At 39.8% G+C, this 16,866-nt stretch overlaps 1 protein-coding gene across 1 annotated transcript in view; it reads left to right on the top strand.

Moving 5' to 3' along the window:
- cdh13 (cadherin 13, H-cadherin (heart)) overlaps positions 1–16,866 on the top strand; it is a 319,140-nt gene that overhangs the window by 137,367 nt on the left and 164,907 nt on the right. Inside the window, exons 4-6 of the mRNA XM_035665789.1 lie at positions 113–226; positions 14,895–14,900; positions 15,531–15,683. Coding sequence (XP_035521682.1) covers positions 113–226; positions 14,895–14,900; positions 15,531–15,683 — 273 coding nt within the window. The remainder of the gene's footprint in view (positions 1–112; positions 227–14,894; positions 14,901–15,530; positions 15,684–16,866) is intronic.

Here is a 16,866-nt window from a genome sequence, read left to right on the forward strand (position 1 = left end):
ACAAGTAATTTTGGGCGAGGAAGGGCTGGTGTAAGAATGACAAAGTGCGTCATTACATGGGGTACTGTTATTTCAAAGTTTAACAATATGGTTTCTCTTCTTTGTGTTTTAGGACATCCTGGGTCTTGGCCAGACGCTGCCATACAGATCTAAGAGATCCCTGCTGGTCCCTCCTATGATCATAACTGAGAACCAGAGAGCTCCCTTCCCCAGGATCATTGGCAAGGTAAGAAACACATGGTCTTATCATAGACTCAGGTGGGCTTGATTTCCCAACAGCATCCAAGTCTCACATTGGACATGACAAGAAAAAAAATCAAAATTCTCACCTCGGAGAGAACATTTCCCAACGTACAGGACCATCAATTCAATTAGTGCATAATTTAAAGCTTTTGAAAATTAGATTGTTATGCTATTTTTCCAGAACAGAGAAGAATATGGTGTCATCCCTAACATGTTATGCAGATAATGCAATATTTTCTTATTTTATTGATCTAGTGTTCACAAGTTGATTTGCATTGACTGTTTTACAGACATGAAATACATTTCAAATATAGGAAGCATTCATTTTCCTTTCATATTCCATCATATGTATTCTGGCAAGCTTACAATCATGTTATTTAAATTAACTTTTACTTACTTACTTAGCTTATATCTCTTGGACACCATGATAAGATGCAAACCCACTAAGGGCCAACACTGAACATGTTAGTTCAAACCTAAACTTACCTGAGAGTTTTAATGATATCAGAGCAGAAGTGGATCTAGAGAAATATACTTGGGGTGGCATGAGGCTGGAATGGAGATGTTAAGGGGTGGCAGAAATTAACATTTGCTGATTTAATCACAATTACATATATCACTGAAGATATTTAAACTCAAAAACATGACAAAAGTAAAGCATTAAAATGGAATGGAAGCCATTAGAAATCAATATATTTTTTTGAAACCTTCAGACAATTTTCCAAATACACATCTTTTTCAGTGTTAAAAACAAAAATTAATGCATATAATTTAGTGATCTATTATGGAAAAAAATTAGACTAAGCGATTAAGTTCAACATTAGTTTTTTAAAATTAATCTAAATTAATGTGTTGAATTTGAACACCAAACTCCATTAACTTGTAGCCATATACATTTTTTCACACAGTCAGACTCCTGCTGCTTTGCTCCTGCTTGAACAAAAAGTTCAGTGGCCACACAGTTTAGCTGTTTCATCTGACTGCTGCTGTTGGCTAATACACAATGGCCAAGGACTAATCGATAGAGAAGATACTTTACTCTGCTGTCCCAGAGTACATGTCATTCACAGGACTCATGACCAGGCTAATGGAAACACAGTAATAACTTGTAACTTGCTGTTGTTGTTGACTTGTTGACTGGTGGTGATGGTGATAATGATGTGTGTATACGTGTATATAAGTGAATGATTACCATTATTAATATTTTTAACCAGCACCAAAACGACACAGATAGTGTGTGGATGTAATTATCAGCAATGCTCTGATGATTTTACTTACTGAAAGTGGAAGTCTTGCATTATTGTTTGCTTTAATGATTTCTTAAGATAAAAAAGGAGCTGAATGGACAGTATGCCTCAAAAAGTCTCATAAGACCTGTTGGAGTGTTGTGTTTGTTTCCTGGACATTTAAGCATTATTTTACTGCAAAGGTTTGCAAAAGTACACACATTATTTAGCTAGAAGTACCCATTCTTAAACATACATTGAAAAACAAAAAGTAGAAGTACTGATTCATCTTCTTTACTCAAGTAAAAGCACTGGCTCTGCAATATAAGTATAAAGATTAAAAGTACTTCTCTGAAAGACATTTTTACAGGCGGTTTCTGTACAAAGCTAACTAAAACTATAAGTATGGTTGAGTGTCCGTCTCTTATCTCTCACATGGTTTTTGTTGTTTTTAGACCGTGCAGATCTTTGTTTAAAAATGTGGGTCGTAAAAGTAAAAATTAAATACTCAAGTAAACAGATACCTGACAAAAAGACTTAAGTACATTAACTTAGTATTTGTACTTCCTACCTCTGTTTTACTGTGATGACTAAAACATAGTGAAAGCATCCATTTTTGGCCACTTAACACAAGGACAAATAGACAGCAATTTGACATTATTTCTGCTGTTTGTCTTGGTTTGTTCTTAACTTCTTGAATGCCTGTTGTTTGCATTCAGGATGCCACAGTGTCTGTCAGAGCCCCCTGCACAATACCATTCAATATTATAGAATGTTTTTTCCTCCTAAATATATCTTAATTATGTTTTTTTGGCAATGAACTAGCGAGAAGAAAAGAATCAAAATTGCAGGTACTTATAATAGATGGAGGATTCGATAAATACTTCACAATAAACCTAAGTGATCCAATTTTAGATTCTGCTGCAGTTTTTTTTTTCCCATTTGAGTGGAGCTTTTCTAAAGCACAGTTTTTAAATTGTGAACCTGCAAAACAAGACGATCTTTAAACCAAGTGAAGTAGTGTGTTTTCTCCTGTTTAAGTCACAGTGACGATTTGCTTAGCTGTCACTGGTTATAAATCTAAGAGTCCTGTGATATAAAACATCTAATGACTGCAGTAGATGGTGTGGCTTGCCTATAAATATAAACATAGTCAAATACAATTGAATTATGGTTGCCTGACTGAATGAAAGAATCCTCCCAGATGTACGATTTTATTATTAGGAAGTCAGCTGGCCAGTTAGAAACGTTTAAAATAGATCGAAACAGCTGAGTCATCAAGAAAAAAATTGAATAAATATATGAAGAAGCAAGTATGATCCAGAATCAAATGCTTCGCTTAAGCAAATAGAGCCACATGTTGTTTTTGTCAGGGGCTGAAATGTTGTCATTAAGTCAACACTAAAGTGGCAGCATGTAGTGGTAAAAGCAGCCTGAAATGCATTTTAAATGTAACATATTTTGAGTTGGGCACTCAGATCCTGTGGTATTTTGGATAGGTGAGATGATTTTAAAATTTTGAGGTTAACTGCTCTGTTGTTCAGGGAGCATATAATAATCAACATTTGCAAATCTGAGGTTAGTTTTTTGCTTAAGGGCAAGTAACTCATGCAGCAGAAAAACCACTGACAATGAGCCTCCGGTGACATTAAACACACACAGTGTGCTTCAAGTAAGGTACTCTACATAAGCTTTAAGTAATGTGTCAGTATGTATAATTTAGATGCTATGAGAGATCTTTCAAGGAGCATTTGCAGTGCCCATTTTTAAAGGGCACAACAGCAGCACAATGCAATGATAACTAATTGTTCATATATGTGAAATATATATGCTAACATAAATTGTTTGTCCTCAGTGACATCTTATTGCTTAATGTTGTAAAGAAGTTTCAGTTTGGATCTCTAATATCATGCTTTTCCCATTAGTTTAGCTGCTTTAATATGACACCAAAATTAGCATATTTTTATGGTATGGCAATATTGAAGGAGAGACAGCTACACCAAAATATTCTCGATGTGCTGCTTTCAAAAATGCACATAGGTAATAAATGAACTCTCATAGGAACACACCCATCTTCTATAGGAACACTTCACATCTAAGATAAATCATTATTGGGAAATGAGGCCACAGTCAGAAACGTTAAGTCAGATCCTGTGCTTTGAATATTACGATAAAAACAGGCATAGATTTCCATATTTTATTCTTCAATCAAACATCCAAGTACAACTCCAGGAAGGGCATTGCCTTGGCAGCAGCATATATTTCCTGAGGCATAGCATCAGGTGATTGGCTTTCATTAAGTATCTCAAGAAAGCATACAGTAGGTAAAACATATTTTGACATTTTAGGGATTTTTCATTTTCAGCCAAAATTATTTAATTTGACAAAGCTGAATGTTATATGACCATTCAATTGAAGTGGCAAAATAAAAAATAAAAAATAATTAGGTGGTATGTGGTCAGATTTATTTATAGAGCGCTTTCAAAAACAAACCGGGTTTGAACCAAAGTGCATTACAACAGCAATTATCAAAAAGATTATCACAAGACATGCTGTAAGTACTTTAATACATGGTTAAATACTCATACATACGTACATTACATCCATCAAAGCAAAAGTGCAAATCATGTCAAGAGTCATTGCAGGAGTAGGCAAGTGGGTCTTGAGGCTTAAAAGAGGAGAACGATTCTGCTGTTTTTATGTTTTCAGGGAGACTATATTCTAGAGTCTCAATGCAGCTCCTGAGAAGGCCCTGTCTCCTAAATGTTTTTGATAGGATCAAGGGATGGCTAACAGCTCTCAAACTGTAGGTCTAGCTGTACTGTATGGGGATATGAGTTCAGTGATATAGCTCGGGGCGAGACTATGCAGAGATTCATCCACAAAAGAGTGGATTCGACATGGGAAGTAATGCCAGTAAAAGTAAAGGATGGTAGCGTAGGTCTAATATTTTCCCTTCTTTTCCATCTGCATACGTAAGAGTCTGGCCACAGCATTCTGTTCAGTTCCTTCTCATATATAATTTATGATCTTCATTTTTCAGAAATTGTGTCATCAAAATTTGTATGTAATGTGATTTTGTTGGTTTGTTCAATACACTCGACATCTGTTGCATGTGTGTCTGTCCTGAGAGAGGGATCTCTACTCTGTGCCTCTTCTTGAGAGGACTTCTTTGGAGGACTTTCCGCCGGTCTGGGGCCTTCTCAAGTCCTCCATCTCCCTCAGTCCTCCCCTAGTTGTTTCAGATCAATTTAAACTATCCTTTCATATACAATTAACATCAAAACATATAACTATATTTTAAGAATGTGTTTCATTTGTAAAAAAAAATAATGGCAAATGTAAAAGGTCCCCGCAAATGCGTAAACATGGTTGATAAGAACAAGGACAGAAACTGCTGTTTAAATTTTCGTTGTTAGGTATGATGTTAGTAATGGAAATATTTTCAGAATATTTTGCTTGAAAAAGCGGGCTTCCTATGAGATGATAATACCAGCACTGGCCCCAAGACAATTTGAGTTTGTGACCCCTGGTCTAAGGTCAGATGGTTTTGAACGCTGTACAGATTGTGAAGCCCCCTGACACAAATTGTGATTTTTGCCTATATGAATAAAATTTACTTAACTTTGACAAGTTGTGGCCTGTGTTGCCTGCAGTTACTTTCTACTATTATAGGCCTTACAAAATCTTGGCAAAAACAAAGCACATGCAAAAATAATTGAGACATTTATAGCGGTTGTGTTAAATGATAATACGTTGTTAATGTTTAATGTCTTGTTGGAGGTTATAGATGATGAAACGTGTATGTCACACATGCACAGCAATGTTTTATTAATATTCAGACTGTGAATATTAGGAACTCCAAATAAACTTCCACTCATCACAGTAAGTGCAGGGATAGTTTGGGATGACAAAATCTGTATAATCTTAAAAACTCATACCTCATAGTTTTATTTTATACCTGCTCAGTTACTAAATCTTATCTGTGTTTTGTTGATTTTCTCCTTATCCTTATCTCCCTTTATTCATTCATGTGTCTTAGACCCGTTCTCATAATGAAAAGTTTTATAAATACAAAATCTTTTGTTCTAAATGAATATCTGGTATACGGAATGCAATAAAGAGCATATTTAAATTAACCGGGCAGATTTAATTAAAAGCTTTCATATTGGTAAAGAAAAAGCTGTGTTAAATGGTAAATGTCTTTATCTATATGGCTCTTTTATCCAAAGCACTTTACAAGGTTTTTGCCGCTCATTTGAGACTTTGACATGTGGACAGGAGGAGGTGGGGATTGAACCACCAACCCTGCGATGACCCACTCTGCCTCCTGAGCCACAGCCAGCCCTGTGTTAGTGGATGAAAATAAAAGTTCCTAATGGAACTATACTCTCAGTTTACCATATTAAAGTCTGAAAAGGGAAAATATAACTATAATAATCTCTAGCATCGCTGTAAGCAGCCCTGCTGTCATTAGGACTCCGGTGGACAATGAAAACTGTGACATTACTGCTCCCATTACTGCAAAAGGTGTGAATCTCTGTTCTGTATATTTTTAGATATCATTACGCAAGATTAGTTTTAGTTCAGGATTATTTTCTGCAAACATATTCTCTAAGCATGCGATTCTATTGCAAGGATTTATTCATGGTTTTGTTACTGATGAAGGATTTTATGTGTCCAGTTCGACCCCTGTGGAACAGGCCAAAGATGATGTGACACGTCTTATTATTTATGTGGCAGATTATGAGTTGTGTGTCGGTACATAATGCATGGAACTCCTCTAGCAGCTCTTTAGTTAATTTCCTCTCTGCATTGTTTAATATTCAATGGCGAGCGGGTAAATCACATCACCTGTGTAGTCTTAGAAAAAAATGGCCAACCAAAAACCTTACTTTTTGGCCCTTTTGCAAGGCTCTACATTTATCTCTGCCTGTGTTAAGCAAGCTTTGATATACTTCTACGCGTCAAGCAGCTTTGTTCTAGATAAGACTGGGCAGTAAGAGATCAACCACATCTCTCAATGCCTGCAGGGACTAAAATAAAAAAGATATACCATACTGAGCCCTGCACATAATAGATAATTGTACCCTGGAGAATACCACCACAGCACAGAGCCAAGGCCTGCAGGTCATACCTAGCATCATCATAGCATTGTACGCAATAGGGTCCCTGTGAAGGAACTTGAAGGCCTGAAGATACCATGTTGGTAGTGCAGGACAGTGGATTGCAGTAGTAGGTGATATGTTTTGAGGAATGACTGTAGTCCACAGGGAGTAATGCAAATTTCTCCCATGGTGAACCGTAGAGTTCGGTCCGAAGGGGACACAAATTATCTCTACAGTATGCTATTGAGCTTCTGTGTCAGCGAACAAGTATAGCCACATACTTTTACACATTCAAGTGAGGAATTGGACGCATACGTGACATGAATTAGTTTCTGTCCCCCTCTTTTCCAAACTCTTCTTACCTCCACTTTCCAGTCACAGATCCATCCTCCTCTCATCCCTGTATTCCTCCATCCTTCTCTCCTACCTCCACAGCTTTGCATGAGAAGGCAGGCTAATGTGGGCTATTTTACCCAATAGAAGCTGTGTGTCTGCAACTTGGCGAAATTGATTTTCCACACCAATAGCTTTCCTCTTCTTACGCAACCCACCACTTCCATATGGCATCCATTCATTTTTTATGCTCCCTCCTTCTCTGTCGGAGATAAGCGGTAGGAAGAAGGGGAGAGGTGAGATTGCGAGGGTTACGATATGACATGTATGACTGTGCGCGTGCATGCACATGTGAGGGGTGGGTGCTGCTGGAGGGGTGAGGGTGGACTGGCTGTCAGCGGGACTCACAGGGGAAGGGTAAGAACCTTGTTGTTTATGTCACACCTCCTGCTGGCTGTGGAATTGTTTTGATACAGAGGTCTCTCCCCTGCCCTCCCTTGGGGTCCATAAACAGCTCACAACAACTCACACAGCAGCTGGAGCGTGCAATGAAATTGATATGCTTAAATGTTTCTTCTAGTACTTCAGTCACTGCTGATATGACCATTTTTTTTAGACTGCTCAAGTATTAAGGGAGATAAATCAATCACAGCTCAAGTAGTTTAAATGTTAATTCCTGAAACCTTTTTGCCCATGTCTGGGATTATGTGTGGGTCAGGCGTTATTCTCAGTGGGAATAGGAGGCTGGGTAACCTCAGTGTTCAACAGAAAATAATTTGTCCTTTTCAGTACAGTACTGTTCAGTGATTCTATATACCGTAATTTACGGACTATAAGCCGCTACTAATACTACTAATAATGCGCCGAGGAAGACGCTAGTTTGATTGTGTTTTGAATTCATTCAGTTTGAATTATAATTAAAGTTTTGAACACTTCATTCAATTCATCAGGAACCACACCTTGCGGCATCATGCACATCTGTATTTTATTTGGGGCCGATCAATGGAAACACAATAAGAAATGCACCCATGAATGCAGCCTTTTAATTAAAGGCAATGCCGAATCTGCTGTTCAAAAAGGAAATAGAGGGCTGCCTGCCATGCGGTAAAGGCTTGGGCATCAATTGAATCGAATGGTGAAGACGAATATGGAGACCGGCAGCCGCCCTTTATTTATATTAAAAATTAGAAAAAAACTCTTTCTGTGTAAATATCTCATGTTACAACGTGGACACCTGCGGCTTATAGACAAGTGCGGCCTATATATGTACAATTTTCTTTTTAAATGTAGTTGCTGCGGCTTATATTCAGGTGCGCTCAATAGTCCAGCAGTCCAGCAGAAAACATTTTTTAGGCTTCCTCAGGAGAAGGAAGCACCCTTCTCTGGCAAAGCTGGATTAGAGCATGCACGTTAGAGATCTCCTCTGGCTGTGCCGTCTGACTTTCTATTGGCTTCCTACACAAAATGGAATGAAAATAATAATGATAAATGGATTCAGCCTGAGGTTTTATTAATTGTCCAGCGTGTAACATTTAGAAGGATCTATTGAAATGTGTATGTTTTAATTAGTAAATAATCACATAAGAATTGTGTTTTTGTTTACCTTAAAATTAGAATAGTTTTATCTACAGAGGGAGCAGGTTCTTTTCTATGGAGGCTGCCATGATGAAACGCCATGATTCTACAGTAACCTAAAATGGACAAACCAAACACTGCCTCATTTTTTGTAAGTGTTGCAGCCATAGTTCTTCCCATACCCAGGTTGTCAATTACAAATGTGAGTGGTGTTCAGTTAGTTGCAATTTGCAACTACACCGCTTGATGCCACTGAATCTTACATACTGGAACTGTAAGGGTGTGATTCTCAAAAAGATTCATCATCATTTTACAACTTTTACTTTGTTTCCATTACACTCATTTTCAAAGAAAATGCCTATCTTGTCCACCAGGGATTGGGTAAGCATGTATTTACCTCCATTTAGTGTGGCAGCGAGTTAGCTGTTTAGTTTCCTGAGCTAAGAGTGTAGGAGGTTATCTCAATTTCCTTCTTGCAAAATAACTGACTCGATCATTCATCTTGTGGAAAGTTACGACTTGACATGCTTTTTTGTAATAGTGTCAGTGTTCTCTGGCATCTCTTTGATTGTCCAGTGACAGCCCATCATCTGGCTCAAGTTTTGAACAGTTTTCTCTTCATCTCATAGAGGTTTCAAATTGCAATTCTCCTAATGTCAAAAAAACTAGGAGTTCTATTAAGTCTTGTGGCAGGCCAATTACAGGTGATGACCAAAGTCTGTTGGTTTGACAGACAGCTGTCAGTGCCTCTTTATGTGATGAATATGTTTGTGTTTGTTGACATGTTTTGTTTAGCCTGGGTGCAGATGCACAGCACAAGTCAGACTGCAACTGAAAAATACAGTATGTGTATAAAGGCTACTGTAAAGTAAGTATGAGTGGATTTTTGATAAATGGCAAACTTGGCTAATGGAGCACAGCAAGCCCAGAATCTTGCAAGCGGTAGCGGTACAGGGGATAGTCAAAAGATTAAATAGAGAATAGCAGTGTGCTTCAGAGTGACACAGACAAAGTTGGTCATAGAACAAGTTGCACTTATATCTCAAAATGTCATTTTTGCCTTTAGACTTAGTATAAAAGTAATAATCCAGAGCAGTAGATGTAAAGTAAATTTAGAACAGATGTGTTTTAGATTATTACTGCGTATCTTAAAGGTCCAGTGTGTAACATTTAGGAGTATCTATTGACAGAAATGGAATATATTATGCATATCAGTGTATAGTCACCTGAAAATATGAATTGTGTTTTTATTACCTTAGAATGAGCCTTTTATATCTACAGATGCTACAGTTTGCCTTCTGTTTCTAGAACACTGGCTCTTTGTGTGCACTTTTTTGTGCGCTCTATGGCCACCGTAGTTTCTCCTTCATGCTCAGAAAAATTGGGTAAACGAGGGAGTTGCAATCTGCAACTACACTGCTAGATGCTACTAAATTCTACCTATTGGTCCTTTAAGGCCTTATAAGACCTGTAAATAGACTTTGTATCTGAAAACTAGATGCAATCAAAACACTCAAATTAGGTGCAAAGTGAAGTGATAAAGCACACTATATCCGGTGTCACTTTGGATTTTGTAGTTTAGCATTGTCTCCTCTCAGTGAGAAGGTAATGGGTTCCACACCTCAAAACCTGCAGGACCTTTCTGTCTGAAGTTTGTATGTTCTTCTCATGTCTGTGTGGGTTTGTTCCGTTGAAAGCACAGATTACTGGAAATTATTATTGGAAGTTTTTAATTGCCCATTGGTATAAATATTTGTCTGTCACTATGTGTTAGCCCTGTGACAGACTGCTGACCCACCAATCACCCACTGCATGCTTAGATAGGCTCCAACCGCCCATATAAAAAATATGGCGATGAGTTCTGGGTCCATAACGTCAGAACATGCTCTTAACATAAAGCTAATTTTGTGTCATCATTGGATGCTTACTAGCTCCAATAGCCAGTAACTTAGATTTGCTAATTCCCACAGGCAAAGATGCAAATGCTAAAAACAAAACACACACCTGCAACCCCATTAAATAACAAATGAACACCTGAGATGTATCAGCATGAAATCTAAAACATATCAATCTGTAAAGCCACCTTAACTTTCCGTGTTGCACAGGAGCTGTCAGTTATTCAACCTGTGTTTATCCTTCTATACCCCAGGGTCCAGCTCACAAATCAACACAACGTGTCTGAGTTGACATGACAGCTCCAATAAAGTACTTTTAGTGAGAGGAATGAGGGCCTGGTTTGGCTGTAGCCCCAGCTAATATAGTAAGGAGAATAGATGTGTCTGGCACCTTTGTACTATTGTTTCAGTGCAGAGTGCATCCTGATTCGCTCTGCCTGTTAGTCTGTCCTTCCTCTGTCTTGGTGCCCTCCACCTGATGTCTGTCAGCTGTTGCATGTTTCTGTTTCTATCTTTATTTCTCTCTGTCTTTCTTATTTGTCTTTGTCTCTTTTTGTCTCTCCTCCTCTCACCAAAACAGCCATTGAGCTTCAGAGCAGGAAGTGAGGCGCGTTCCGAGATGCTACAACATTAGAAAGCAGGCAGCCTGCGGGCCACGTTATTTAGTCTAATTGATTCTCTTAATTGTCGTAGGAAGACCAGAAAGTTCCTGCCTTTTTCTCCCCGTCTGTCTTTCAGCGTGTTAATCATGCCCGTTTGTGGCGGATGCTCGCCGGCGGTGAGTTAAAACCGTCTGACGCAAATTCCAATTCCTGCCTGGACCCCCAGACACATCGAGCAGATGTGAAATCCATTTTGATGAGAGGAGCTTAAAAAAACGAGAGAAGCAATAAAAAACAGATTTGTTGGAACTGAACTGCCCAAGAGATGCAAGACTGACTGATTGCTTATCCTGGAACAGGATAAGAATAAGGGGTTAAAATATAAAGTGTTAAAATATACTTTATATATTCCTTAAAAGATCAGCAATTTTTAAAACTAGCATTTTTGGGGGGTTGTGTGAATAAAAATACCGTTTAAATGTTGCCTTGAATCAAAGATTAAAAAAAAAGAAGAAATGACACATATGAGCAGGTAAGGACAAGTTGGATTGTGTGAAGTGAAGCTTCTTTTCAAAAGCAAAATTTCACACTGCAACAGTGCCTGTTGACCTTCTTGATGCTTAATGACACTCTTTTCAATAGGGGTCCCTCTTGATTATTGCCCCTTTCAGGCTTGTTATGATTGACTCAGGACACAGTGGCTGATGGGTAATGATTAGCGGAGGCCTTGGTAACCAATCAAAGCAAGTTAATTAGCGTTGTTGCTTTCCCACCATCCCATATTGAGGACTCGCTGCCCGTCCGTGTCTTCAGCAGGCCTTTCCACCTCGCCTCGTCCCTGTTATTACCGGGCTTAAGTGCCAGTACAATCAGGCAGAACGCTGGTCCAAGTCTGGCATGCTTGCACACACACACACACACACACACACACACACACACACACAAACTGTAAAAGTGCACATTCTTCTACACTCAGGGTCTCACGCACAATAATGCACTCACATTCACAGGCACAATCAGTACGTCACTTCAGTGCCTCCTCTCTTGCTCTCGCTCTCTCTCTTCCCACCTCTTTCACGCACACAAACACACACATACACGCGCTGGGCCTGGTCCCAGGAGTCCTTTCATGGCCAGTGATTGTCATTCGCAGCTGGCTGTATGACCTTGATAGGGATAACAGAAGCACCACTGAGGGATGCTACTGCATACTCTCTCTTCACACACTCTCACAGACATACACAGACACTGCAGCTGAAATCCTCCCTCCAAAAATACAAGGACATGGGGAGAATGTCTGTTGGTCTGAAGTGTGTGTGTGTGTGTGTGTGTGTACAGAATTTGTATGATAATGATTCAAAGTGATGTTTTCTTTGGACCAACTTATACGTTTGTAGGCACACTCTGCTTCGCACAGCAGATTCTTCTCTTGATTTCCGACACACACATACACAGAAAAAAGTGCATTTTTACAAGTTACATAAGTTTCCTGAGAAGATGTCTGCGTGTGTATATATTTGTACATACCTGTCTTGCCTTCCACAGGTTTTTTTTGTTTGTTGCCCTCCTCACATCTGACAGGAGCACAGGCAGCAGGAGGTGTTATCAAGGTTTAAATACACACAAACACACACATTCGGGTGCCGATCCATTGTTCCTGGTGCTCATTTTCTCAGTGTGCTTCGGAGGTGTTTGGTGTTGCGGAGCTGCGCCACACCTCCTGTCATCTTTCCGCAGTATCACGAGCCCCACAGTCTTTCATGTCTGCTCGGCTGGTAATGAGAGCTGATAGAAAGAGGTGAGAGTCTCCCATCAGTCCTCCCACACACACAGAGGGAGACAGACTCAGCTGAGACAAAGCCACTGGGTGCACGTTTCTATGCCAGCATGCATGGAAGTCGGAGTGTGTGTGTGTATGCGCAGTGCAGATTATCACACTTCTCTCCCACAGCGATATCTCCTAATCACACTAAACTTCTCCTGACACTTCACTTACTCTTCAGCTGAAGTTACTGTGTCTTTATCAGCGATTTCTCCCTCTACCGCATTCTACTTCCTCCCCTCTCACTTCTGCATCCTCACACACACCCCCCTACCCTCCCTGAACGTCCACGTCTATTCAAGTTTGACGCTGTGCCATCTGTGAATCCAACTAATGTCACACCTCTTTCTTTTTTTGGTTTTCTTCATCTGACCCAGTTTGTCACTCTCAGCAGGTGCCGGCTGCCACTGTGATTACTTCTCAGAAATATCTCTGTCCTGAATGACAGCTGTTGCACTTGTGTGAGTGTGAGTGCGAGAGTGTGTGTGGGTGCACTTGTGTGTGCATAGGTGGGTTTTGTATATTAGTGTTGTGTGTTCAGAGAGATAATGAAAATACACAACAATGAACATACTGCGCTGTATGATTAGGGATGTCTAACACAAGTCGTAATAAGAGAAAGTACTTTTGATATTACTGCTGCAAAAATCTTGCAGATTACAAAGCAAAGAAGGCTAAGAAATATGGAAGGCAGGGTGAGTAGTCAAAACGGGGGAAGAGCAAAGACGGCAAGAGCAGGAGAGGACAGAAGAGAGGAGTTCTTTTTAGGCATAAGGATATCATCCACATATAATATGCAGTGTTGACATTTCTCGCTCTCATCTTTCGGTATGACAAACAAAAAGAGCAGAGGGACTCAGCACAGAAGGATGCAGCGCAGACAAGTGGAAAATGATGAATGAAGAATGAGACATGGCTGCTTAGTGGAAGAGCAAGGCTGGACAAAGTAACAAGCGGGGCGCGAGATCAAGAGGGGATGGAGGGAAAAGATGAAGCGGGACATGGAGATAAATAGCAGAGCTTCGGAGAGGCTATGAGGACTCGAGCTTCGCCTTCGACTCATCACGCTTGTAAAACTGCAGTCTCATCTCCCATGCTCTTTCAAGTGGGGAGTAGAAAGGCCTTCATTTTAGTTGCCGTCCCATGGAAGCGCGCTCTCATTAAAGGTGACCTCATGGCACCCCTCTGATCATGAGACAGCACTGGGGGACCGTTTAGATCCTTGACACACAGCAACAATGCTGAGGACCAGAAGGATGTGATGGTGACGACCCTGTGTCTGTTTTTGTGGGTGCGGAATACACTGGCATTTAGACAGTCTGTGAAGATTTAGACAGTGACACGTAACTGTGCTGTTGGCTATGTTCTCCAGCACATCGGATGATAGAAATGATGATTATGAGGTTAAAACGTTGGATTTCAGCTCTAATTTGAGGGTGTTCACATTTAGCTGGGAGAACATCAAACACCTTTCAATTGAGACCCTTTACCACACTGTCTGTACGTGACCCTGAGATAATCCAGCACATATAACAGAAAAACACCTGTGACAAAACATTTTTGTATGAATTAAACAACGTGGTAATTACTAAGCTTTGGAGATGCTGTTTTTCTTTCCCTTTTAAAAAAGCCAGGCTAGTCTTTATGCCAAGCTAAGCTAGACAACATTGTTTTATCAAATAATGAACATTGTGTTCCCCTGAGCCACTTAACCCTCTGCCATTTTGCAGAAAATCAAGGAGTGTTTTGGTGGATTTGTAAATAAACCTTTATCACAGCAGACATTTTAGCCTGTCATAGCAGCAAAAGCACAAAAGGTCTATGCTGTGAATTATCTAGGCAAGTTGGTGTTAAGTACACAACTTTGTCAAGTTTGTCTACACAGTCCTGGCTATTTTGGTTTATTATTTTATCATGTTTTCCTCTGTAACATCTGCCATGAACTCAGGATCTGCAACCTCTACCAGGTCTGCGGCTCTTGTTGCTGTTTTTGTTGTGCTACGTTAATCTAACATGCTGTGCTTTCTGTGTGTTTCTTTTTATAACCTTCCCGTTGCTGTGGTACCTGTGGATGCTGCTGGCTACGGCAGTCTCATGTGAGTATATCTATCCAAAAAGTCCCTGGGTCAGATCACTTCTGTGTGAGAGAATAGAATTGTCAGCCAACCAACTTGGCAGCACTCCTCAAAGACATAACTACTGTTGGCCATTTCACAAGGTTTGGTTCTAAATCTTCCTCACATGGCCTAACAACGAAAACGATAATCTTCAGAACATTCCCCCCCTAATTATTAAGGAAGGGAGTTTTATATTTATTTAGCTGTTCCAGTTTCCTAATCTAAAAGGAATCCAACTATCCCTTAACAAGTGGTCACAGCAGGACTCCAGTGCTCAGGGAGATGATGCTAACTTTCGTATTTTACATGAGTTGAATTTACCAACTGATGAAATTCAAATCAAAGTCTTGTGTGATTATACATTTTTAATTGGTAGCTATCAGGGATTTGCATCACCATTCAAGGCGCAGTAAGCTCCTTTTGCTGAAATGTATGTCAACAAATTCTAATAAAACGTGTTTTTCAGTACGCTGCTCTTCAAAAAAAAGGAATAAAAAAGAAGCAGTAATACAGTAATTCTTTGCTTCAGGAAATAGGCTGAGTCAGAATGAAATGGGAAAAGAATAATACAATTGTTCGAGTTGTTGATGTCTGTGTGTCTGTCTGCAGGTGATTTCAACAGAGAAGTCAGGGAACCATATCTTCCGACTGACAGGCCCCGGTGCTGACCAGGATCCCAAAGGTCTCTTCACCATTGACATAGACACAGGAGACGTGTCAGTCAGCCGCTCACTGGACCGAGAGGCCATTGAATCCTACCAGGTCAGTGTGTGTGAGTGTGCCTTTGTTAAATCTGGTGCTTATTGTGTTTGTGTGTACTTCCTTTTCTCTCCTTTCTAGCCACCAGGACACTCTATCTCTGTCGGAATCCTTTTTATTGTTACCTTGTCAGTTTCATTGTTTGTGTAGTTCAGTTCCTGTTTTGTTTACTGAACATTTCCTTTTCAACTCGGTCCAGTTATTTATTAGAATCTGTAGTTCAAACACAATTTATTTATCAGTTTTAATATATGTTCAGCATAGTGGCATATGTGACAAAAAACTGAACATGAATTACCAGTTGTAAGTTGGTGGTTTCCTCTGTGATAAAAGAACACTAGAGTTTGAGGTGTTTGCTGGGTTTGGTGCCCTCTGGGTTGTCTGCCTGACGAAACCATTTCCCCCAGAACAGAAAGGGAGAGAGAGAGAGGGGCAGAGAAAATCTACTTTTTAAGTAAGTCAATTGATCTTATCCTGTTTTCTGAAACCAGACGTAAGTGCAGGCTTTCAGCCGGATGCAAGCTGTTGATAAGCTAACTGGCTTTTGTAAAAACTCAGAAATGATTCACTCTGTAAATACCAACAGATGTGGGAGGAAAAAACAGGCAGGAGAAGAACAGAGAGGAAAGCTGAGAGGAGCAAACACATATTCACCAAATGTCTTTAGTTTTTCCTGCTCTAGTATCATTGCTTACTATTACATGCATGGTGTAACCAGGACATTGGCTGTCTGTGGTTACGGTCTGATTCTGATTGTTTACAAGCACCTTTGACACCCAGTAACTAAACATCCCATCTCCTGAATAATCCGTTTGACAGATAGAATGGTCTGCTAGAACGACAGGACATCAGCTGCAGCCTCCCTTTATAAATGAACAATATGTTACTCTGAATATGGAAAGAAAGGATGATCCTCTGTTGACACCACACTGTGCCAATAACAGCGTGAGGAACATGTTTACATGCCACATTAACCCTTACAACATGAGTATGAGCTAAATGAGGTAATTCTGAGTTTTGACACATACGTTCATTAAACCAAAACCAGACCAGCTAAGCTTTGGATTTCTCCACATGCCAGAGCCATATGGATGAGCCTGTATTAAGAGTTACACTGCATTTAAAGTGTTAAAAAGTGTAAAGGCCTCTGCACACCAACCGCGACCGTCCAACGGCGATAATCGGG

This window comes from Morone saxatilis, unplaced genomic scaffold, assembly GCF_004916995.1.
Source record: "Morone saxatilis isolate NCDOM2014 unplaced genomic scaffold, NCSU_SB_2.0 Contig2, whole genome shotgun sequence".
Lineage (NCBI taxonomy): Eukaryota > Metazoa > Chordata > Actinopteri > Moronidae > Morone > Morone saxatilis.